The sequence below is a fragment of the Capsaspora owczarzaki genome, assembly GCF_000151315.2.
Source record: "Capsaspora owczarzaki ATCC 30864 unplaced genomic scaffold supercont2.16, whole genome shotgun sequence".
NCBI classification, from domain to species: domain Eukaryota; class Filasterea; order Ministeriida; family Capsasporidae; genus Capsaspora; species Capsaspora owczarzaki.
The window spans coordinates 500,806-523,117 of record NW_011887307.1 but is presented as its reverse complement, the minus strand read 5'-3'; the positions used below and the strand labels follow the sequence as shown (position 1 = coordinate 523,117).

Genomic DNA, 22,312 nt, shown 5'->3' with positions numbered 1-22,312 from the left:
AATTGACCACTTTGGCCATTTGCGAGAATTAATTGTGTTCAACAAAACGCGAGCTTGAAGTTTGCTCACTGCCCACACAAATCGCAAGTCCTCCGCTGTACAAATGAAACGATGCTTGATGATGATGATGATGATGATGATGATGATGATGATGATGATGACGATGATGATCACTCTGAGTTTTTCAGTCGTATTTTTTTTCCCTTCCAAACGGAACCCACCATTCCGTCCAACTTTCCGCTGCTGCTCCACCGCGGCGTGAACTTGCTCCTGCGCCACTTCACCACCATAGCTCCAGTCCAAAGACCGGCTGCTGTGTCGTCGCTGCTCGGCCTTGTCCCGATCGTCCTTGCTCCAGAGCTCTCCTCGATCTCAGCTCACCGCGTGGGACTAAGCCTCGTTCGCTGCTTTTGGAGCTCAGCCACAAGCGCCGTCGCTCTTCAGGCCCAACAGGTCACTGCTCCCCTCCAGCAGGCAAGCGATCGTGGTTACCGCGTTGGCCCTGTCCGTCTGCTCCAGCCTCAACGCGCCGCTCACTTTTGGCGCAAGTTTCCATCGTTCTCCATCTCTGCATCGTCTCGAGCGTCCGTTGGATTCAAGCACAGGCAGCCGTTGCCGTCGCCTCCCATCATGAACGTGGATCGTAGTAACTTTGCCTCTGTCCTGCCGCTGGTCAAGCAGGCAATCGCCAAGTGCGATTTCGTGGCCATCGACGCCGAGTTCACCGGACTCCACAGCGAGCGGGCGGCGGCTTCCAATCACTTCGATACGCTGGCGGAACGCTACGCCAAAGTGCGGCGATCGGCTTCGCAGTTTGGTGTGCTGCAATACGGCGTGTGCGCCTTCCGCTGGCTGCCCGAGCGCCATACATACGAAGCCCAACCGTTCAACTTTTACGTGTTTCAGCGTCCGGCGACGCGCGAGTCGCCCGATGCGCAGTTCCTGTCCCAGGCTTCGTCGATCGAATTTCTCATTGACAACCACTTTGATTTCACCCGCTCGTTCAAGACTGGCATCACATTTATCAATCGGACCGAAGAAGTGGCGCTCCAAGAGGCATACTTTGACCTGGCCACCAAACAGCACCACTTCCGTCAAGTCGCCATCAAGAATGAGGCTGCTAAAGCCGCCACCGCCGCCGCCGCCACCGCCACCGCCACCGCAGTAGCAGCAGCAACAGCAACAGCATCCTCTCTTAACCAAGACGCCGCAACGCCAATGGTAGAGTCAGCCGCAACGGAAACTCCCGTCCCAGCTGCTCCGCTCTCTCGCGACGAAAAAAACAAAATCCTCCTGCAATCCATCATGGACACTGTTGCAAAGTGGATGGCTGAGCCAGCAGAGCCCACGCTACTTCTTCCAGTTTGCACAAGTTACATGCGGCGCCTAGTGTACCAAGCATTTGAGCAGGTAGTACCTCCAGTACCATCCGAAAATCCTTTCTTGTTGATACTAGTCGTTGGTGTCAATGCTCACGTGTTTTTGAGTTGGAAATGTTCTTGTCCCATTTGTTAGAAATACCCGGTCGGCTTTCTTGTCGAGTCGATCGATCCGACCGACCCTGCACCACCCGGACACAAGGCGATGACCATCACTCGAGGCACGGCCGAGGAGAAGGCTCAACGGCAAGAGGCACGAACGCAAGCGCAGTTGGCTGCGCAACAAGAAATCAAGGCTCTGGCTGACGAAATGATGCACCAGGCCATTGGTTTCCGTCACGTCATTGATTGCATTTCCGAGCACAAAAAGCTTGTCGTGGGACACAACATGTTGCTCGATCTGGCGCACACCTTTGACAAGTTTATTGGTGACCTTCCCGAACAGCTCGACGATTTCAAAAATCAGTTTGCCCAAGTCTTCCCGTATGTGGCAGACACAAAGCATCTTGCGTCCTCTTCCGAGCTCGGAGGGAGGTTTGAGTCTACCGCTCTGGCGGATCTTGTTCGCACGCTCTTGTACGAAAGCGACTCGGCTCCCATCAACGTGGAACTCCCGGATGAGTTCAACGCCTACCCTCTGCAGCCCGTGAGCTCGAGCGCCGCCGCGGCCGGTGCGCAGCCCAACGAGCGGCTGCACGAAGCAGGCTACGACGCTTACATTACTGGTTTGGGATTTGTTGCTCTTGCGCACAAGCTTGCCCATCTGCGGTCGGAGCGTATCGCCCAGAACTCGGCCTTGGGCCCGCTGCTCGGCCATTTGGCGGCCCCCAACAACAACCCCTCAGACTCTGCGACACCACCGAAAGCGTCCCCTCAAGAAACCGACTCGGTTGACATGAATCAGGAGCCGGACACGAGCCGTCCTGCGGCCGCGAATGTGGAACAGTCCATCCTCGAGCAGTCGCGTCCCAAGGGCGGTCTGGCCCTGATTGGACCTTCCACGCCCGCGATGGCGCCGTACATCAACAAGCTTCACGTGATGCGCAGTGACTATCGTTGCTTGGACCTGGCCTCGCCCGATGTGTATATTCCTCGTCCACGCATGCTGTTTGTGCATGGCTTTCCTGACTCTTGGCGCGAGTCCAACGTACGCCAAGTTTTCAACAATGCGCAATTGGGTACGCGCAGCGTCGGCTTGCTGACTCGCACCAGCGCGCTCGTGGCTATCGATGAAGGGGTCAGCATCGAGCGCATCACTGCAGTCGTCGAGGCGACGCGTCAGCACCAGAATGCTCAGCAGCAACGTCGCGCAGCGCTCGATGCTCAAGTTCATTTGCACCCTCCAGGCCTTCTTGGTCCGCCCCCGGCTGGTCTGATGATGGCCGTGGATTCACCTGCTCGCGGATCCCCTGCCGTCGCTCGCCACAATAGCAGCAGCGTGCCTTCGACGCCAACTGGAGCCTCTGCACCTTCCAATGGTGCTGCAGACGCAGCAGCGTCCTCGGATTCCTCAGTGCTTCCCTTTTTTATTCTCACATTTTCGGAATACCAGCAATACAAGCTCAACGCCGAAGCCACCGCCGTTGCAGAGCAACAACAGTTCAAGCTCGAGCAGGAACAGCGCCAAGCCGCCCATTTGCGCAGCTTTTCCCTGGAGCCAGCTTCGTTTATGGCTCCGGCTGCTGCTTCCAGCGGGTCTGGAATCTTTTCCACCCCGCGACCGGCAGGAGTTCGTCGTGCTGCGACCGACGCAGACTCGGCTTCCAAGCGTTTCAAGCAAAGCTGAGCGTTTTGTCGTTTGTACGTGTTTTTTTACTGTTTTCTTTTTTTTTTGTTTCAACAGTCTCGTCATTTGAAAAGTTTTCCAAACTACACCCGAATGAAACCCAATACAACTACTTTGATATTTGTACCATACACTCAAAAATGAAGCGTGCGTGTAATGCGAAGGTCTCAAAGATGCGGTTGGTACGGTATTGCATCACACGCGAAACGTGGCAACAGCAAAGAGGGGTGTCGTATCCGCAATCAGCTGGCACAACAACGACAACGACAACAACAGCAACAACAACGACAGGTACAACAACAACAACAACAACAACAACAACAACAACAACAACAACAACAGCAAAACTTGTAAAGTCAAGAACAACCAGCAAAAAACGCCACTTTTATGGAACGGCTTTCAGCAACAGGTTGTAGCACCGGCAGTTAGTTGGAGCCGTTGTCAGAAGCCTCGCCAATCGATGCAAGGATCTCACGCAGCTCCTGAGCAAGAGCCGTGTAGCAGAAGACGTACTGGCCCTGCGCAGCAAACAAAAGCGAAGGATTTTGAAAACCAAGACGAATATAAGCGGTGAGAATATGCCAGATCACTTCACACACACACACAACACAAGCGGAAACAAGTCGAAAAAAAAAATCACGTACAGACGTCTGGACCACACCGCTGCGCTGAGTTCGCATGTTTTGCAGCAGCTTGAGGGCGTCGATCGGAAGGCCTTGCTCGAACATGACGGTGGCAGCATCAATCAAAATGATGCTTCCAGTACGACCAATGCCAGCACTGTCGATATTCAATCAAGTGAGATTCAATCAAGTAAGAAAGGTGAGACACTGGAAACACAAGTCTGCACAAAAACAAACAAGAAACATAGGCGATTCACCTGCAGTGCACAACTACTGGACCATCCGACTCGTCAGCACGCTCACGAACAAGATGAACAAACTCGAGGGCGGCAGGGATGTTTTGGGGAACATCGTGGTCGGGCCAGGTGAGGAAGTGGAGCTGCTGAACGATGCGGCTTTGCTGGTTGGCCAAGTCCGAAATGACGAGTTCGCGCACAATGTAGTCGGGGAACTCTTGCTCGTATACCAATGTCACCTGGAAGTTGCCAAAGACAGTCGTGTCGCGGAGCTGCTCGTGCCAGTAGACGTTGCACTTGTTCTTGTTGTTTTCCACGGCCAGAGCGCCAGCGACAATCACGTTCGACTTTTGCTCCCACACCATGCGCCAGAAGTCCTCGAGCGTGCCAGCAGTTGGGCCTTGGGTGGCAATATAAGACAGCTTGCGAGCGCCGGCCTGGATGCGAATGTGGCTGGCGTTGATGTAGTCATGACCGTCGGGAGCGGTGGACAGCAGGACGCGGTTGGAGTCGTAAGGGTGAATGTTGCGATAGCGGTTGCGAGGGGCGTTTGACGAGAGCTGGGCAGCTTCGTACGTTTGGCCAATCTCAGTGTCCGTGTTGCGCAGGGTCTCAAACTCCTCCTGGGGTCGCTTCTCATCGATGCTCTTTTCCAGATCGGCAAGGAGTTGGCGAATAACGTGTTCGCGACCAACCAGCGCTTCAAGAGCCCGCTGGCGGTGCGTCTTGGAGCCTGGAGCAAGCGCGGCCGAGGCGTCCAGCTGCTTGAGATGAGCAGCTTTGGACTCGCTGCCGTAGGTGCCAGGCACGGGCGAGGCAGACTTGAAGGCAGCCTTCTCACCAAGCGGCGTGAGCAAAGTGCTGGTCGGGTGGACGTGCTCGTTGCCGTACTGGACCTTACGAGACAGTGTGCTCAGCGGCGAGGCGACAATCTGGGACTTGGAGTTGACAGAGTGCGTCCACTCAACCACACCCGAGCGCACGGCGTAGCTGTACTTGAACGCCGCGGGCAAAGCGGGGTACGAGTTGTTGTCGTCCAGCTCCTTCATGATGGTGCGCACCATGCGGTGGTACTTGTGGGACGCAGTCGCAAACTCGAGGACGAAGCGAGCCTTCTTGAAGCCGGGGAAGTACAGGGCGATGATCGCGTCGGCGGTTTGGATGACAAACTTGCGCTCGTGGAAGCGGAGTTCGACTTGGTCGGCCCATGACCAGGACTCGGTCACGCTACGCAGACCGTTTGACTCGGTGTAGGTGGCGATACCGCGCGTCGACAGGCCAACGAGGCTCTGGCGATCAAAGTGGCGCGACTCAAAGTGGTAAAAGTGCACGCCGTAGTCCTTCTGGTGCTGGGCCTCAAGGAGGTAGCAGAGCTCGGCCTCGTCGGCCGACACACCCGACAGCGCCTCGTGCAGCTGAGGGACGCGCTGTTGCAGGGTCTGGACGGACAGGCGGTTGATGACCGAGTTGTGCAGGTACTCGGGGCTGTGGAAGTACTGGGTGCCGTGCTTGGAGCGGTCGTAGTTGCCCATCTGTGCCTGCAAGCTGTACGCCGCCAGAGACAAGGCGGTCTCGTCACCGACGAGCAGACGGCCCTCCAGCACGTCCTGCTGAACCTGGAGGTAGAGCATGTGGCGGGTGCTCAGGTTGCGAACCAGCAGGTTGTCTTCAAGGTAAAACATGGTCTTGAACGTGACAGTGAACAGCGCCTTGTTGCTGGGCACCAGCTTCCAGAACTTGCGATCAAGCGCAAGGAAGAGCTCGTCCGAGTACTTGTCAACCAGGGCAATGCCAAACAGGTTGGCATCCTGCGGCTCGAGCTTGATGAATGCGACCGCAGCGTCGTACAGCTGCTGACCAATGGTGTCTTTCTGCAAGTAGACGACAGAATAGAGCATGAAAAACAAAACAACAACAACAACCGGCATTAGAGGTCTAGCAGCAGCAGCAGATCCAAACAGACGCAAAAAAAAAAAAAGCGGAAATCGGGTCAACTCACGTTCACAACCACAGTGGTCTCAGTGCTGTTCGCAAACTTGATGGTGCAGTGCTTTTCATTCTTGCCGGCGGTGGCGCCTTGGTCGACCGTTCGGAGCTTGGGGAGCGAAGCCATGGAGTGCTGTTATGAGTGAAGATTGACAAAAACCCAGAACAAAAAAAAAAAAAAGCAAAAGCCGCAGTACAACATGAACAGACCAGTGAGATACAATGCGTGTGAAGCAAAGAAGAGTGAAATCTCGCGAAAGAAGACACGATAGCGGAAGGAGTAAAGAGTAGAGGAAGAGAGAGGAGAGAGAGAAGGGAAAACAAAAAAAAAAAACCAACTAGAAAAAAAAGAGAACGACAGCTAACGAGCTCTTTCCCGCCATCAACTCTGCTTTATCACCGTCCTCTAACCCACCACTCCCAGTAGTGCAGACTGGCGAGAGGGCTACTACACCACGAGCAGGATCTACCCCAAGAGCAAAGGGGGAGCTATTCCTTAGGGAATTCGGCAAAGCGCTTTTTTTTTTTTTTTTTTTTTTTTGCTTTCGAATCTGCTGCGCTCATTGGAAACGATTCTTTGTTGTCGGGTGGTGACGAGTCGCGCTACGGCGTTCACAATGCTACAAACACCAACGACATGCATAGCGGCGTTTGGCAACGACAAGCCCTTGGAGGCGGATGAACGAGAACGAAAGGGGGAAAAAAAAGAAAAAAAAAAAAGGGGCGAAAACACGAAAAATCAATGAAAAAAAGCACGCCCGCCATGAGACTACCACGCTCCATTGGGATCAACAACCAACGGATGGGGTCAGTGGACAGCGCTCGCAGAGCCAAACCAAGTCATATTGTGCCAAGAATGCTTCTCCCAGGTGCGGCGGGGATGAGGTGCGAGTCGGTGAGAGTGGCACCGGGGCAGCAATGCGATGGATGATCAAATTCAAACGAAAAAAAACCAAAAAAAAAAAAACCAAAAAAAAAAAAACCCAAAAAATCAAAAAAAAAAAAAAATCCAAAAACAAAATCGATAGGTTTTTACAATTGAAAAAAAAAAAATAGACTATTCATGAACGGCTGCGTCAGTCGATTGCAACGGAAGCCAAGATGGGAGCCACAGGGGCGTTGGAGACATGATTGAAACCTCGTTGAGCAAGAAGACCTTTCTTTGGGAGCTTGTTTCCCCTCCCTTCGCTCTCCATTGTTGTTAGGTCTTGTCTTTTTATGTTTTGAACCAATATGACAATTCATCGAGACGGTAGTGAAACAGGCAAAGTGAAAAGAGGGCCATCGTTCAGCGCAGTCTCCGTCGCGGCCTGAAATTCTCGCACCGCTCGTCAAGCAGCCTAGACAGTCGATCATAATGTCGAGCAAGATCGATGATGAAGAAGAGAACGTCTTCCTCACGAAATCGATTTCAAGAGTCGTGCAGAGCAGTTTTCGTTTCCCCGTTTATTGATTGTTCGGCTGGCATCAGGACGACGGCAAGTTGACCTGTGTATGCATACACTACATATTTCGATTTGAAAACGTAATTGTGTGGTGCCTTCCGAATTGCTTAGAACCTTTCCTTTTGCGTGGGTTTACCAAATTGATCAGCTCTATATTTGGCATTTCTTCTCCACCCCCGCCTTCTCATTGTTCACCTCCAACTCCTTCATTCAAAAAGTTGCTATTCGACGAAAACCACCAAATGCAGCTCGACGAAAACGAAAATGCTGTGCGACGAAGCACCAATGTCGGAGAAACGGGGGCGAAAACAGAATATGCTCGAAGACGAACGTCAAAATCGAAAACTGACGCTGCCACGCGTCTTGAGCGTGAGCTCCACTGCGTTTCACAAAGCAGTCATGCTCAAACCTGTATCACAGCCTCATTCAATGGCTCTGGAACCGGATCTGACCCGCGGTGTTTGACAGGAGGGAGATAAACAAACAAAATCACAACCCAAAGCCCAAAAAAACAACTCCACTGAATTGGGCATCAAGCACGCCAAAAACGCAAACCAGCGCCGTTCCTTTCACCGCCTCCTTGTCCTTGCTGGACTTTGCCAAGCTCGTGGTCTTCCCCCTTGCTGACTTTGGAACAAGCGTGGTTTCGCTCATACAACCAGCAGCATCAAAAGTCCATCTCATTCTTTTTTTTTTTTTTTTTTTTTTTCTGGTAAACTCGCCTCGCCTTCCCATTCCGCTCACCCATTTTCGTTCCTCGTCTACCCCACTCCACCCCACACCCACCTCGCTGCCTCTCACTCGCCACTATCCATGTACATGTATTTGTGGTGGTAAACGTGACTCCGAGCTCAAGAGTCCAAGAGCGATGAGCGACAGAAGGAACGACAACATCAACAAGAGAAAAAAAAAAAAAACAAAGAAAAAAAAAAAAAAAAAAAGAGCGCTCTTGGCACCACGAGAGCCCACCGTTGCTTGCTTTGGCTTGCGCCCAGGCTTCCGCGGCGCCTGTGCGCGTGCCATGTGGCCACGCTGCAAAACACCGTCTCACTCACACTAAAGCCGTGATGGGGGAGCACGGGGGCGCGCAGCATCCAGAAGGATCAAAGCGATGAATCAATCGTAATCAACTCTTTTTTTTTTTTTTTTTTTGAGCTTGTGAAAACGAAACGCGTTCTCATCTTCTCTCTGCCACCAGCGGCGGCTGCCAGTGTCGCTTCATGTATCACATCTTCCGCTTTTACAGCTGCTACTTCTCTCCCCCCGCTCTCTCTCCAACGCTGTCATCAAACGAGCGAAGAGCGGGTTTCTTTTTTGTTTTAAAAATGATTTTTTTCCCGCGAAATCTTTTTTCGTTTTTTTTTTACCCATTTTTTTTTCAGTTTGTTGTTTGACCATTTTGTCTTCTTCCTCGAGTGCTGGTTTCTCTTTCACACGATGACCATGCGTGATGCTTGCTCAACACTCCCACTCTGCGCAGCAACCACCGCTTTTCGGCTCGCTCGCTTCGTTGGTGGCCTGCGGGTGGACATTCCTCTCGTTATTTTTTCGTTCATGTTCTTTTTGGTGATTTTTTTTTTTTTTTTTTTGGAGCGCGGCTCGCTGCTGGGCCCCCTCCGCCAACACCCCCTTCGTCTTCCTGCCTGGGTCGTAGTCGGTGCTTGTATATCGTCATGGATGTTGGCTGTGCGAGTCCCGCTCCACGCAAACGCCACGGCTCGTCGTTGGGCGCTTGCGAGATGCGCTGCGGCGTGGCTGTAATTGGCTGATTGCTGGAGAAAAACAACTACATTTTTTTTTTCAATAATCAAGCATTTACCAGCAAGTGGGAGAATCAACGTAGAGAGCGAGAACAGTCATCCAAGGATGGATCGAGCGATTGGGTGATTGACTGGTTGATCGACAGGCGAAAAGAACGTACCCGAAAAAACAAACAACAAGGCTTGATTAGTTTGACTAACTCTTTTTGGTTTGGTTTTTCTTGGTTGTTGGTTAGGTTCCATCTTTCCGTTCTCCTTCTCTCGCTGGGATCCGAGCTTGGTTTCTTCTTCTTTCTGCTGGGTCTGCAAAGGCAGAAAAACAGAATCAACAAGCACCTCGAGAGGGTCTCTCCTTTCTTTCCCTCCCTCCTCCCTTTTTTTTTTTTTTCTCGCTTGGGTCTTTGTCTCCAAAAGAAAGAAAAAAAGCATCGCTCGTTCCAACTCTTTCGTGCTTTGCGAGAGACCGTCGGGCTGGTCTGTAGCTGTAGCTGCTGGCTGTGTGCTTTCTTTTCGTTGGTCTGCAACATCCCTATTTTTTTTTTCCTCGTTCGCGCGTTCGAGCAACCAGCTCGCATTTGAGGACACAAAGCACAACTCCCCCAAAGTTGCTCTTTGTTTCAGCTGAGTGCGATACGATTGGACCGCTTTCCACTATCAACAACCACCCACAAATTTACACACCCACAAACAAACAAACAAACAAAAAAAAAGGCCCTTCCCCCAAACTCGGCTCAATGACATCCCTCGCTGCCAAGTCTGCGTCGTTGGTGTCAGCGCGCTTCTGGGTCGCCGTTCTCGTCATGACGTTTGCGCTCCTGTCTGGCGTCTCGGGTCAGGCGTTTTCGACCCCTCGGAGCCCCGTGTCGACGTCTGCGCTTCGTGTTTACTGTGACGCTCGCAACGCTACTGGTGGCGAGTTCCTTGCCAGCCCCGCGCTTGCGGCGTCCTTGTGCACCAACCAGTTCCGCACAATCACCAGATTATGCACTGGGGCGTGCACACCCGTTTTTGACTTTTACGACATGAAGGAGTTTGATGATGGCGCACGCCTGTTCTTGCAGTCCATCACCAATCGCCTGCGGTCGGACACAACCAATCCGTTCGATCTTCTCACTGGCATCGTCGGCTTCAACGGTACGCTTCCTAATTTGCCTATTCCGTCACTGACAGCCCTTCCCGAGACGGTCGTTCTTTCGGGTGTTGCGCTTGCGATTGGTCGCAGCAACACGTCTGCCCTTGGCTACCGTCTCGAGTCCGCTACGCTGACAATCAACCTCACCTCTGTCGCGTCGTGGAGCTACGATGTTGGACTCACGATCAGTGCGCTCTCGGCCTCGTTCGCACTCATCTTCAATCCGGCCACACGCGACTACGAGTTTTCAGGCATGGTCCAAGGTGTCGCCACCCTCGCCGCATCTGATGCTACCGTCACGGTGCCCTTCCCGAATGCCGAGCGGGTCTCCATCGACTTTGAAAGCCGCCGACCTCTGGTTGCGCAGGTTGTTGGTAACGTCACGACCTACGTTCCCGGACCGCTTCCAGCCTTGTCTGCTGTTCAGTCCGCCCTGCCAACTCTGTTTGCTGGACTCACCATCCCCGCACTTCCTGACAACATCCCCACGCTTACCTCCTTGGCGCTGGGTGAGGTGGAGATTGGCGTTGGCCTGGGCAACAAGCGGCTCGGGATTACTGTGAACCAGGCTGCTTCTTGGCCCGTCTGGTCGGGACTGACTGTTGCCGGGGGCGTCATCCATGTTGATCTGAGCTGGGACGATCGCGACACCGTCTCGGTGAGCGGCTATGTCGAGGGTACTTTGTTGGCTTTTGGCACCGCCTTTGCTGCCCGTGTCGAGTTTCCGTTCGCGTCCACAAGCTCCTTCTCGTTGCTCGCTACCAATTCTTCGCTTGCGACGCTTACTCAAGTGCTCGCTGCGATGCCAGGCGCCCCAACAGTGTCCAATTCCGAGCTGAGTGGAATGCCATCGATTGACGATTCGAGTTTGAACATTGCCACCGGCCTGTACGTGAGCGAGTTCACCTTTCAGCACACCAACAAGACGCTGCGATCACTCTCGTTTGTGGTTTCCGGCTCGCTTGGTGGGACTGCTATTCCGCTCTTTGGCAGTGTGCAGGCGCAAACAACCATCTCCCTGGGCTGCTTTATGAACACGGATGCGTTTGGACGCCGTCAATGGTCGGGCACCCTCTCCACGCGTGTCCTAATTGGCGCACTCTCCCTGCCCATCACCATTCCGTACCCTTCATCCGCGGGAGCGCGTGCATCCATCCAGCTCCCATCGCTCCCATCGGTGCTTGACACGATCGGCCTTCCAGGGACGATCAACACGGCTGCCATTAACGCTATTGCGACGGCAAGTCCGCGCTTGAGTGACCTGCTTGCCTCTGTTCCTCTCCTGGGTCTCTTCCCGCAGCTTGCTCCGAATGTGGATCATACCTTCCTTGTCAACACGTACGTGTCCAACTTTTCGTTTACGCTCGATCAGGCGCGCTCCCGTATTTCCAGTTTCTCGTTGGGCCTTTTCACTGCAAACGGAGGGACAGGCTGGAGGTTCAACTCTTTGGTCATCAACAACGCCCTGTTCTACATCAACATGGTTACAGACGATGCTGGAGGCCGCATGTTCTCGGGTCGCATTCAAGGCCAGCTGTCTTTGGGCTCGCACAAGATTGGCATTTCTGTGCCGTTTGGTCGCTCATCGGAACAGGCGTCGTTCCAGTTTGATCAGTCGAAAATGTCAATCAACGGCTTCCGCGTCGACGATCTGTTTGCAATGCAACGGTTGCCCGCTGGCGTGCTTCAGGGAGATGTTGACGCCTGGATGGCCAATTCTGCCAATTACGTGACCTTTAGCCAGATTTTCAACTTGGTCTTTGGATCGACGGCAAACATGAATTTCGCCATCCCCGGCTTTTCCTCCTTGTCGTTGGATTCTCTTGCCGTGACGGATCTTGCGCTTACACTTGACAGCGAGTCCCAGTCCGTTGCTGCCTTCAATGTGACGCTGCTTACCACGCAGACCATTACCATCGCTGGCATGTCGTTGTCCAAGCTGCGCGTGCAAGCAGGCCTTCAAACGAACTCGCTCGGTGTTCGCTCGTACTTTGGGCGGGTGTCGGGTCGAGCGACAATCGGCACTTCCACCGTTGGTGTCGACATCCCCTTCGGCTACCCTGGTGAAAAGGCGCGATTTTTCGTTCCTGCCATCACCGTCGCCGGCTCTGATTTGAGCCTCAGGCAGCTGGTGCAACTCCCCCGTGAGCTCCCAACTCTGACCGTTCCAGACCTCAAGTTCCGAGATGTCATGGCACTCTTTTCTGGCGCCGGTTTCGCGTCCGATTTCGTCTCACCAGCGGGTGTCTTTACCCCAAGCATTGCGGGCTTACCTGCCCCGGCGTTCATTGGCGATATGGCCATCCTCGACCTCTCGATTGGCTTTGCCCCCAATTATGGCGGGATTGACTCGTTCTCCGTCACGCTGTATTCCAGCTCGCCGTTTGCTGTTTTGCCGACTCTCACCCTGAGCAAGTTTGTCGCTTCGCTCGAAATGACCACCACTGCCAAAGGCCGCAACTTTGCCGGATATGTGCAAGGTTCAGTGCTGGTAGCCACCAAGCCAGTCTCATTCTTTGTCCCGTTCAACCGACCTGGCGAATCGGCGTCGCTCACCGTGCCCGGGCTGACCTTGGAAGGGCGAAAGGTGGCCTCTCTCGTGAGCAAACCTTGGTTCACCCCTGCTAATTTTGCCAGCGTGATCAGCTCGGCGCCCACCGTGTCAAACTTGATGGCAAGCATTCCATTCCTCGGCGATCTGTCCTCCTACATTTCGTCCGAGCTTGCCAGCGTCTCTGATTTGACGCAGCTGTACGTGACCGACCTCAAGTTCCAGATGAGGTCGGATCGCGCTGCCCTCGAAGTCTTTGGTTTCACTGCTCTTTCGACCAACACGTGGACTGTTGTGAACGGCCTTCAGGTTTCCAACATTGCCTTTACGTTTGAAATGAAAAACGGCCAGAACGGCACGCGAACCTTCTCAGCCGTCTTCGCTGGTCGAGTTACCGTGAGCGGCAAGTCCATTGGTGCGCGCATCCCAATCAACCGCCCCGGCGAGCAAGCCAGCTTTGAGTTCCCGCGCATTGCTGTCGGAGACTCGAGTCTCAATGAGATTTTCGGGTTGCCTGCTGGCCCGGCCCAGCCAGTGTCATCGTCCCAGCTCGCGAATGCAGTCACTGGCACGCGCGCCCGCGCGAAAGCCTTCCTCACCACTGCTTTCGACGTGTCGCAGCGACGTGTGGAAGATTTTGTCTTCCGCACTCGGGCCGAGTTGCAAACTCGACTGGCGGTGGCTGCGCAAGCATCCAGCGGTCTGATTACCTTCAACGACATCATCACTGCCATCAGTTTGCCTGCGCTTTCTGCCTTCAGTTTGAATCCTCAAGCAGCCGGGCTTCCCTCGTTCGGCTCACTCGCGATGACAAACATGGTCTTGGAGTTCAATCAACGTACCAGCAGCGGTTTTGGCAATCTTCTTGCCGCGGAGGTCACTGTGCTGTCAACCACCGCATGGAAAATCTGTTCCACCGGCACCATCCAACTGGATGCCTTTGCGCTTCGTATCGGCTTCCGTCGCCAAAACGGCACCGTCTTTTACGGCTCCGTTTCGGGTACGATTGCCTTCGATGCCACATTCATTTTCAGCGCCAAAGTGCCCTTCAACATCCCCTCCGAGCGCGCAGAGTTTACCTTCCCGCGGCTGCGAGTCTTTGGCAAGGACGTCAATGAACTCCTCGGTCTGGGCCTGGAAGCAGCCCGTCAAGTCAACCCCAGTGCTGTTGTGGCTGCCAGCCGCCAAGAGCTCGAGGCTGTCAAGATGGAAGCACGTCGCCGTGCAAGGGCTTTGTTGGCATCGTCCTCGTCCGAGCTGACCCAGCGCGTGGCTGCCTTATCCTCCGCCATCAGCGGCGGCGCGACGCTGACTCTGGGTGCGATTGTCTCTGCGCTCAGCATTCCCGGCTTTTCGAGCTCCATGCTCAATCCTGGTGTGGTTGGCTTGCCCGACTTTACCTCCTTTGGAATCACGCGTCTTGATGTTCAATTCTTGAACAATGACGGCACGGGCATGGCCGGTTTTGCAGGTGCCGGCTTTACCATTATTTCGGGAAGCACTTGGAAGGTGACGCCCTCAGGTTCGCTCTCCATCACATCGTACGGTGTCTCAATCGATGTTCGTCGCGCCGGCAGCTCTTGGTCATTTTCGGGCGTCGTGTCTGGCAGCGTTGTTCTCGGCAGCTCTGCTCTGGTGGTTGGTGTGCGTGCGCCCTTCAACCTCCCTGGCCAATCGCTTTCTCTTGTTTTGCCAGAGCTGCAAATTATGGGCATGAATCTCAACTCGTACTTTGGAGTGTCCTTGGATGATTTGAGCTCGGACTCCTTGATGGATGCAGCAAGCACCCTCGCTACTCGAGCGCGTGCCGAAATTGCGCGCCAAGCGGAGGAAGCCAAGCAACTCGCCAAGCGTACCGCCCGCCAAGTTCTGGCACGCACCACAGCCGAGCTGACTCTGCTGACTTCTCGAATTCAAAGCGCAACCGCGAACGGCATATCGTTGCTATCGCTTGTGAACGCCGTCGGCTTGATCGAGCTGTCGGCGACCGACCTCAACCCCGGCGTGGTGGGCTTGCCCGACTTTGGAGCCTTCCTGGTGACAGACGTTGTGGTTGATTTCAACTCTGGCTTTGCCAACGGTACGCAGGGCTTGACTGGCTTGCGCAAACTCGGCGTCACAATCATCGCGCCATCTTCTGCCTCATCCTGGTTGTTGACACCAACGGGTTCTCTCCGAGTTGCTCAGTTTGCGCTTTCCGTTCTTTTCGAGAATACTGCAAGTGGTAAACTCCTCCGCGGCAAGATTTCTGGTTCCATCACTTTCTCCACGTACGTTTTCGGCGTCAGTCTGCCCTTCAACATGCCAGGCCAGCGTGCAGAGATTGTTCTGCCCAAGGTTTCCGTGCTCGGGTTTGACTTGACTGAGCTCTTGGGCTTGGATGCTGATTCCGCCGTCGAATTGCGTACGCCCAACTTTGAGGGCATCGCAACGGCAGTCAAGGGCCGCGCGCTTGAGCTTGCCGCTCGCGCTGAAGCCGAAGCACGGGCGCGTCTCGAAGCTGCCAAGCAGGCGGCCAAGGACAAGATGCGTCGTTTGATGGCCCAAACCACCACCGAGTTGAATGCCCGCGCAGCAGCGATCGCCGCGGCCACAACCAACAACGTCATCACTCTGGCCCAGCTGGTGACTGCAATCAGTATCCCTGGAGTGACGGCATCGTCGTTGAACACTGGCATTGCAGGCTTGCCCGATTTTGGCGCATTCGGTGTTCTTGATGCGACCATTGATTTCGCTCAACCGAGCGCAACAGCAGCCGGCGACACCACCCCTGGATTTACAGGATTGCGCACTCTCGGTATCACGATTGTTTACTGCTCGGCCTCACCGTGGAGCTTGATTCCCTCTGGATCAATCCAAGTGAAGCAATTTGGCTTGGCGCTTCGTCTTGATCGCGACGCGATGGGCCTCAAGTTTTCCGGTGTTGTCTCTGGAGGTGTCGTTGTCAACACGTTTGTCTTTGGCGTCCGCGCTCCTTTCAACATCCCTGGAGCAAATGTCGAGCTCATCCTTCCCAAGATTGAGGTGATGGGCTACAGTATCAACGAATTTTTGGGCTTGCCGTCTGACGGTACTCCTCTCGAGCTGCGCGAACCTGCCCTCGATCAGATTGCTCGAAACCTGAAAGGAAAAGCAGCTGAACTTGCCGCCCAAGTCGAAGCAGAAGCTGTTCGTCGCCTGGAGGAGGCCAAGCTTCGTGCTCGAGAAAAGATGCAAGCGCTGCTCGCTCAAGGTCAAGCCGAACTGGATGCCCGCGCCGCTGCTCTCGTGGCTGCCACGTCCAATAGGGTTCTGACCCTCGGTGGCTTGGTTGACACGCTTGGCATTTCGACTTTTACCTCTGCATCCCTCAATCCCAACATTGCCGGACTTCCCAACTTTGCCGCCTTTGGTCTGACGGATGTGCTCATTGATTTTGCTCAACCCTCGTCAACTGGCCTGTCGGCGCTTCGAACCTTTGGTGCAACCATCATCTTTACAGGTGATGATTGGTACTTGACTCCTGGCACCGGAGTTCGAGTCACTCAGTTTGCCGTTCGCTTGCGTGTCGACTTGGCTGCCGCAGCAGGCGCCAGCAAGTTCTCGGGCATGCTTTCTGGAGGCATTCAAGTTTCGACCTTCACGTTTGCGGCACGCATTCCCTTTGGCATTCCCGGCGCTCAGGTTGAGATCATTTTACCCAAGGTCGAAGTGTTGGGTATGAATGTCAACGAAATGCTCGGACTGGATGCTTCGACGGCTCTTCAGGTTTCTCGGCCCGACCTCAATCAGATTGCCAGCGCAGTTTCCGCGAAGGCTATTGAGTTGGCCGCCAAGGTTGAGGCAGAAGCCCGTCGTCGTGTCGAAGAAGCTAAACAGCGTGCCCGAGAAACCGTGCGCGGCTTACTTGCAGCGTCGCAAGCCGAGCTCACACTTCGCACGCAAGCGTTGGTTGCAGCCACCCAGAACAAAGTTCTACGTCTCGGTGTTCTGGTGGATGCCATCAACCTTCCCGGACTTTCTTCCAGTGATCTTGATACCAAGATCGCGGGTCTGCCAAATTTCGCCAACTTTGGATTGACTGACGTTGTGATTGAGTTTGCGACGCCCAGCCCCCTGTCTCCCCAAGGATTCCCAGGGTTCCAAACCCTCGGCTGCACAATCATTTACTCGTCCACCGATCCGTGGAAGCTCACACCGAGTGGTGGTTTGGCTATTACGCAGTTTGGCGTTCAACTTCGACTCGACTTTCTCCCGACTTCGCGCAAGTTCTCTGGGCTTATTAGTGGTGCAATCACAATGAACTCTCAGTACACATTCGCCATTCGTGTGCCATTTGGCTTGCCGAACGCGCAAGTTGAATTCATCTTGCCGAAAGTGGTCGTGGCTGGTGTCAATATCAACGATCTGCTGGGCGTTCCGAGCGATGGCTCGCCGGTTTCTCCAGGTTCAATCGACCCGCAAGCCCTTGCGTCCACCCTTCAGGGCAAGGCTGCCGAGCTCGCGACCAAGGCCGAAGCAGAGGTTCAACGTCGTGTTGAGGAGACCAAGCTGCTTGTAAAGCAGCAAATGCGCTCTCTTCTCGCCCAGGGCCAGGCTGAACTCGATCTCCGCACCCAGCAAATTATTGCCGCAACGCAGAACAAGGTTCTTACCTTTGGCTCCATTGTTGACGCTATCGGCATCAACCTCGTTTCGTCCGCCGACCTGAATCCAGGCGTTGCTGGCTTGCCCAACTTTGCAGCCTTTGCTGTGACCGATTTTGTTATTGAATTTGCCCCTCTCAATGTCTCTGATCCGTCCGCATCAAATCCCCTCCAAGGATTTGACCGTCTGCGCGTTGTGGGCGGCACCATCATCTACACGTCGGCATCACCTTGGAATCTCACACCGAATGGGTTGATGGCAGTGTCTCAGTTTGCTGTCAAACTTCGTGTCGAACGCCTTGACGGCTCGCTCCGCTTTTCTGGCTTCCTTTCTGGTGGCATTCGAATTTCGACCTTCTCGTTTGGTATCCGCGTGCCTTTCAACACACCTGGCCAAGTGACGGAGCTCATTCTTCCAAAGATTGAAGTGTTTGGCGTTGATGTCAACTCTATGCTGGGCTTGTCTGCCGATGAGACGGTGGACCTCTCCAAAGTTGAGCCAGCTGCTCTCAAAGGCAAAGCGGCAGAGCTTGCTGCGATTGCCGAGGTCGAGGCGCGCCGTCGCCTGGAAGAGATTCGTCTGCAAGCCAAAGAACGCATTCGCTCAGTCATGGCTGCCTCCAAAGCGGAGCTTGAGCAACGAGCTCTTGCCTTGGTTGCAGCAACCCAGTCCAAAGTTTTGCTGTTTGGAGTACTGGTAGACGCCGTTGGCATCCCCGGATTTACATCGTCCTCGCTGAATCCCGGAATTGTCGGTTTGCCCAACTTTGCTCAGTTCGGTCTCACCGACCTCCTTGTGGACTTTGCCGCTCCCTTGGCCAACGGCTCTTCCGGCTTTGCTTGGCCGCGTTCCATCGGAGCTACGATCGTTTACATTGCTGCCACGCCTTGGTACTTGACCAAGTCGAATTCCATCCAGGTCACCCAATTCGGGTTGCGAATTCGAGTCGATTGGTCGCCGTCGCCCAAGTTTTCAGGTCTTGTCAGTGGCGGTGTCGCGATCAACTCGTTTGTTTTCGCTGCACGAATTCCGTTCAACATGCCCAACCAACAAACCGAATTTATTCTTCCGAAAGTGGAGGTGCTGGGCATGAGTCTGAACGATCTTCTTGGGTTGCCATCAGATGGCACGCCTGTGCAGACGTCCTGGGACAGTCTCCAGCAAGCCAGTGCACAGACTGCTGGAGAACTGGCTGCGAAACTCCAAGCTGAGCTGCTGCAACAAGCCGAGGCTGCCAAACAGCTGGCACGCGACCGTGCGCGGTCGCTGCTTGCTCAGAGTCAAAGTGAACTTGCATCACGCGCTCAGGCTCTCGTTCGCGCGACAAAGGACAAGGTGCTCACTCTTGGTGCCGTTGTTGACGCGATTGGACTGGATTCTGTCCGAAGCTCCGATTTGAATCCGAATGTGGTTGGGTTGCCCAACTTTGCCATGTTCGGCGTGACGGATGTTGGAGTTGATTTCGTCGCGAACAATGCCACTGAATCATTAACTGGAGCATTCGGATCTTTGCGCCGATTCGGTGTTACCATCGTGTACATGGATACGCTGCCGTGGAATCTGTCGCCAAGCGGTTCGGTCAAAGTGACGCAATTTGGCGTTCGCCTCCAAGTGGTGTCCGTTGGAGACGCAAAGCAATTCTCTGGCTTTATCAGCGGAGGTGTTTCAATCAGCACCTTTGTTTTCAGCGTTCGAGTTCCCTTCAATTTGCCCGGTGAAACCGTCTCGTTCGTGCTGCCGAAAGTTCAGGTTCTGGGCTTCGATGTCAATGAGTTGCTAGGACTTTCGTCTGACGGAGTCATCACTGCACCGAATGAGAGTGTTGAGCAAATCGCTTCGAATTTGCGAGGAAAGGCAGCAGATCTTGCGGCGCAAACACAGGCCGAGGCTCATCGTCGAGTCGAGCAGGCCAAGCAACTGGCCAAAGAGCGCGCTCGCGCGTTGCTTGCTCGTGGCAAAGCAGAGCTTGACGCACGAACTGCAGCCCTCGTGAAAGCAACGGCAGACGGCCAGGTCTTGCGTCTGGGTGATCTCGTGGACAGTATTAGCATTTCTGGCTTGAACTCTGCTGTGCTGAACCCTGGCATTGCAGGGCTGCCCAACTTTGCATTGTTTGGTATCACCGACCTGGTTATCGACTGCGTTCAAAACAAGTCTGGCGATTCCCCACTGGCCGGCCTTCGCGCCCTGGGTGTGACTCTCGTGTACACCAACAGCGAACCTTGGAAGCTGACAAGCAGTGGTAATATTACTGTGTCGTCGTTCGGCATCGCACTGCGCATGGATCAAAGTCAGAATGGTCGCAAGTTCTCCGGCATGGTGAGCGGTGGCATTACCGTCAATCAGTTTACGTTTGGCGTTCGAGTTCCGTTCTTCATGCCTGGCAAGAATATTGAGTTCATTTTGCCGAAGGTTGAGATTCTTGGATACAACGTCAACGAGCTGCTTGGATTGCCGAGCGACGGTTCCCCTGTCGAAGCCACTCAAGAGAACGTCGAGCGTCTTGCGTCTGACCTGAAGGGCAAGGCTGCGGAGCTGGCCGCCCAAGTTGAAGCGGAAGCGCGTCGTCGTATTGAGGAAGCCAAGCAGCAAGCCAAGGAGCGTGCTCGCGCTCTTCTGGCACGCGGCAAGGCTGAACTTGATGCTCGTGCATCTGCCCTCGTTGAAGCGACCAAGGGCGGCAAGGTTCTCCTTCTTGGCGATCTTGTCGATGCCATCGGTATTCCCGGATTTGATTCGTCCACTCTGAATCCTGGCATTGTCGGTCTTCCGAACTTTGCCCTGTTCGGTTTGACGGACATCATCATCGATTACTCGCAACAAAACGGCACCAATTCGTCGGTTCTTGCTGGTCTTCGTACCATCGGTGTCACGATTGTGTACACGAACTCGCAGCCCTGGAAGCTGACCAGCAGCGGCAACATCACTGTTTCCTCATTTGGTGTCACGCTGCGTGTTGATCAGACTCCAAGTGGCCGCAAGTTCTCTGGCATGGTCAGCGGTGGCATCACTGTCAATCAGTTTACGTTTGGAGTCCGCGTTCCGTTCTTCATGCCTGGCAAGAACATTGAGTTCATTTTGCCGAAGGTTGAGATTCTTGGATACAACGTCAACGAGCTGCTTGGATTGCCGAGCGACGGTTCCCCTGTCGAAGCCACTCAGCAGAATGTCGAACGGCTTGCGTCTGACCTCAAGGGCAAGGCTGCTGAGCTGGCTGCTCAAGTTGAGGCTGAAGCACGTCGCCGCATTGAGGAGGCCAAGCAGCAAGCCAAGGAGCGTGCTCGCGCTCTTCTGGCACGCGGCAAGGCCGAACTCGATGCTCGTGCTGCTGCGCTCGTTGAAGCGACCAAGGGTGGCAAGGTTCTCCTTCTCGGCGATCTTGTCGATGCCATCGGCATTCCCGGATTCGATTCTTCTACTTTGAACCCCGGCATTGTTGGTCTGCCGAACTTTGCTCTTTTCGGCTTGACGGACATTATCATCGACTATACTCAGCAGAATGGTACCAACTCGTCAGTTCTGGCTGGCCTTCGTACGATTGGTGTCACGATTGTGTACACGAACTCGCAGCCGTGGAAGCTGACCAGTAGCGGCAACATTACTGTCTCCTCATTTGGTGTCACCCTTCGTGTCGATCAAACACCGAGCGGCCGCAAGTTCTCTGGCATGGTCAGCGGTGGCATCACTGTCAATCAGTTCACGTTTGGAGTCCGCGTTCCGTTCTTCATGCCTGGCAAGAACATTGAGTTTATCTTGCCGAAGGTTGAGATTCTTGGATACAATGTGAACGAACTGCTTGGACTGCCCAGCGACGGTTCCCCTGTCGAAGCCACTCAAGAGAACGTTGAGCGTCTTGCATCGGATCTCAAGGGCAAGGCTGCTGAGCTTGCTGCCCAAGTTGAGGCTGAGGCGCGTCGTCGTATTGAGGAGGCCAAGCAACAGGCCAAGGAGCGTGCTCGCGCGCTTTTGGCTCGTGGCAAGGCTGAGCTTGAAACCCGTGCTGCTGCACTCGTTGAGGCAACCAAGGGTGGCAAAGTTCTCCTTCTCGGCGATCTCGTCGATGCTATCGGCATTCCAGGATTCGACTCGTCCACACTCAACCCTGGTATTGTTGGTCTTCCGAACTTTGCTCTGTTCGGTTTGACTGATATCATCATCGACTATACTCAGCAGAATGGCACCAACTCGTCCGTTCTTGCTGGTCTTCGCACCATCGGAGTGACCATCATCTACACGAACTCCCAGCCCTGGAAGCTGACTAGCAGCGGCAACATTACTGTCTCATCGTTCGGTGTCACGCTGCGTGTCGATCAGACTCCCAGCGGTCGCAAGTTCTCTGGCATGGTCAGCGGTGGCATCACTGTCAATCAGTTCACGTTTGGCGTTCGTGTTCCGTTCTTCATGCCTGGCAAGAACATTGAGTTTATCTTGCCGAAGCTTGAGATTCTTGGATACAACGTGAATGAGCTGCTTGGATTGCCGAGCGACGGTTCGCCTGTCGAAGCCACTCAGCAGAACGTCGAGCGTCTTGCATCTGACCTTAAGGGCAAGGCTGCTGAGCTGGCTGCTCAAGTTGAGGCTGAAGCTCGTCGCCGCATTGAGGAGGCTAAGCAGCAAGCCAAGGAGCGTGCTCGCGCGCTTCTGGCATCGCGGCAAGGCCGAACTTGATGCTCGTGCTGCTGCACTCGTTGAGGCGACATAGCGGTCGCAAGGTTCTCTTCTCGGCTGATCTCGTTGATGCTATTGGCATTCCCTGGAGTTCGATCTCGATCCAACACTCAACCCTGG

General features: G+C 54.3%; 3 protein-coding genes across 3 annotated transcripts in view; 2 read left to right on the top strand and 1 right to left on the bottom strand.

The window, feature by feature from the left end:
- Positions 1 to 185: 185 nt before the first annotated feature.
- CAOG_07890 (hypothetical protein) lies at positions 186 to 3,278 on the top strand. The gene is made up of 2 exons (XM_004342925.2): positions 186 to 1,410; positions 1,516 to 3,278. The coding sequence occupies exons 1-2, from the start codon at positions 631 to 633 to the stop codon at positions 3,163 to 3,165; spliced, it is 2,430 nt and encodes an 809-aa protein (XP_004342975.2). The 5' UTR covers positions 186 to 630; the 3' UTR covers positions 3,166 to 3,278.
- A 312-nt stretch (positions 3,279 to 3,590) lies between these two features.
- Positions 3,591 to 6,137, bottom strand: CAOG_07889 (tyrosine-protein phosphatase non-receptor type 11; the record flags this gene model as incomplete). The annotated part of the gene is made up of 4 exons (XM_004342924.1): positions 3,591 to 3,683; positions 3,810 to 3,945; positions 4,046 to 5,895; positions 6,024 to 6,137. 4 exons carry the CDS (start codon positions 6,135 to 6,137, stop codon positions 3,591 to 3,593), a joined length of 2,193 nt encoding a protein of 730 aa, XP_004342974.1.
- Positions 6,138 to 9,949: 3,812 nt separating this feature from the next.
- CAOG_09133 (hypothetical protein) overlaps positions 9,950 to 22,312 on the top strand; it is a gene marked incomplete at both ends in the record, with an annotated part of 39,869 nt that continues 27,506 nt past the window's right edge. The window contains one exon of the mRNA XM_011272541.1: positions 9,950 to 22,151. Within this exon, the coding sequence (XP_011270843.1) occupies positions 9,950 to 22,151 (12,202 nt within the window). The remainder of the gene's footprint in view (positions 22,152 to 22,312) is intronic.

Excerpts from the sequence above, each read along its gene's own strand:
- CAOG_07890 (XM_004342925.2), top strand. The coding sequence starts at position 631 with ATGAACGTGGATCGTAGTAACTTTGCCTCTGTCCTGCCGCTGGTCAAG. Across the intron at positions 1,411-1,515 it reads TGTACCAAGCATTTGAGCAG|AAATACCCGGTCGGCTTTCT; the intron begins GTAGTACCTCCA and ends CCCATTTGTTAG.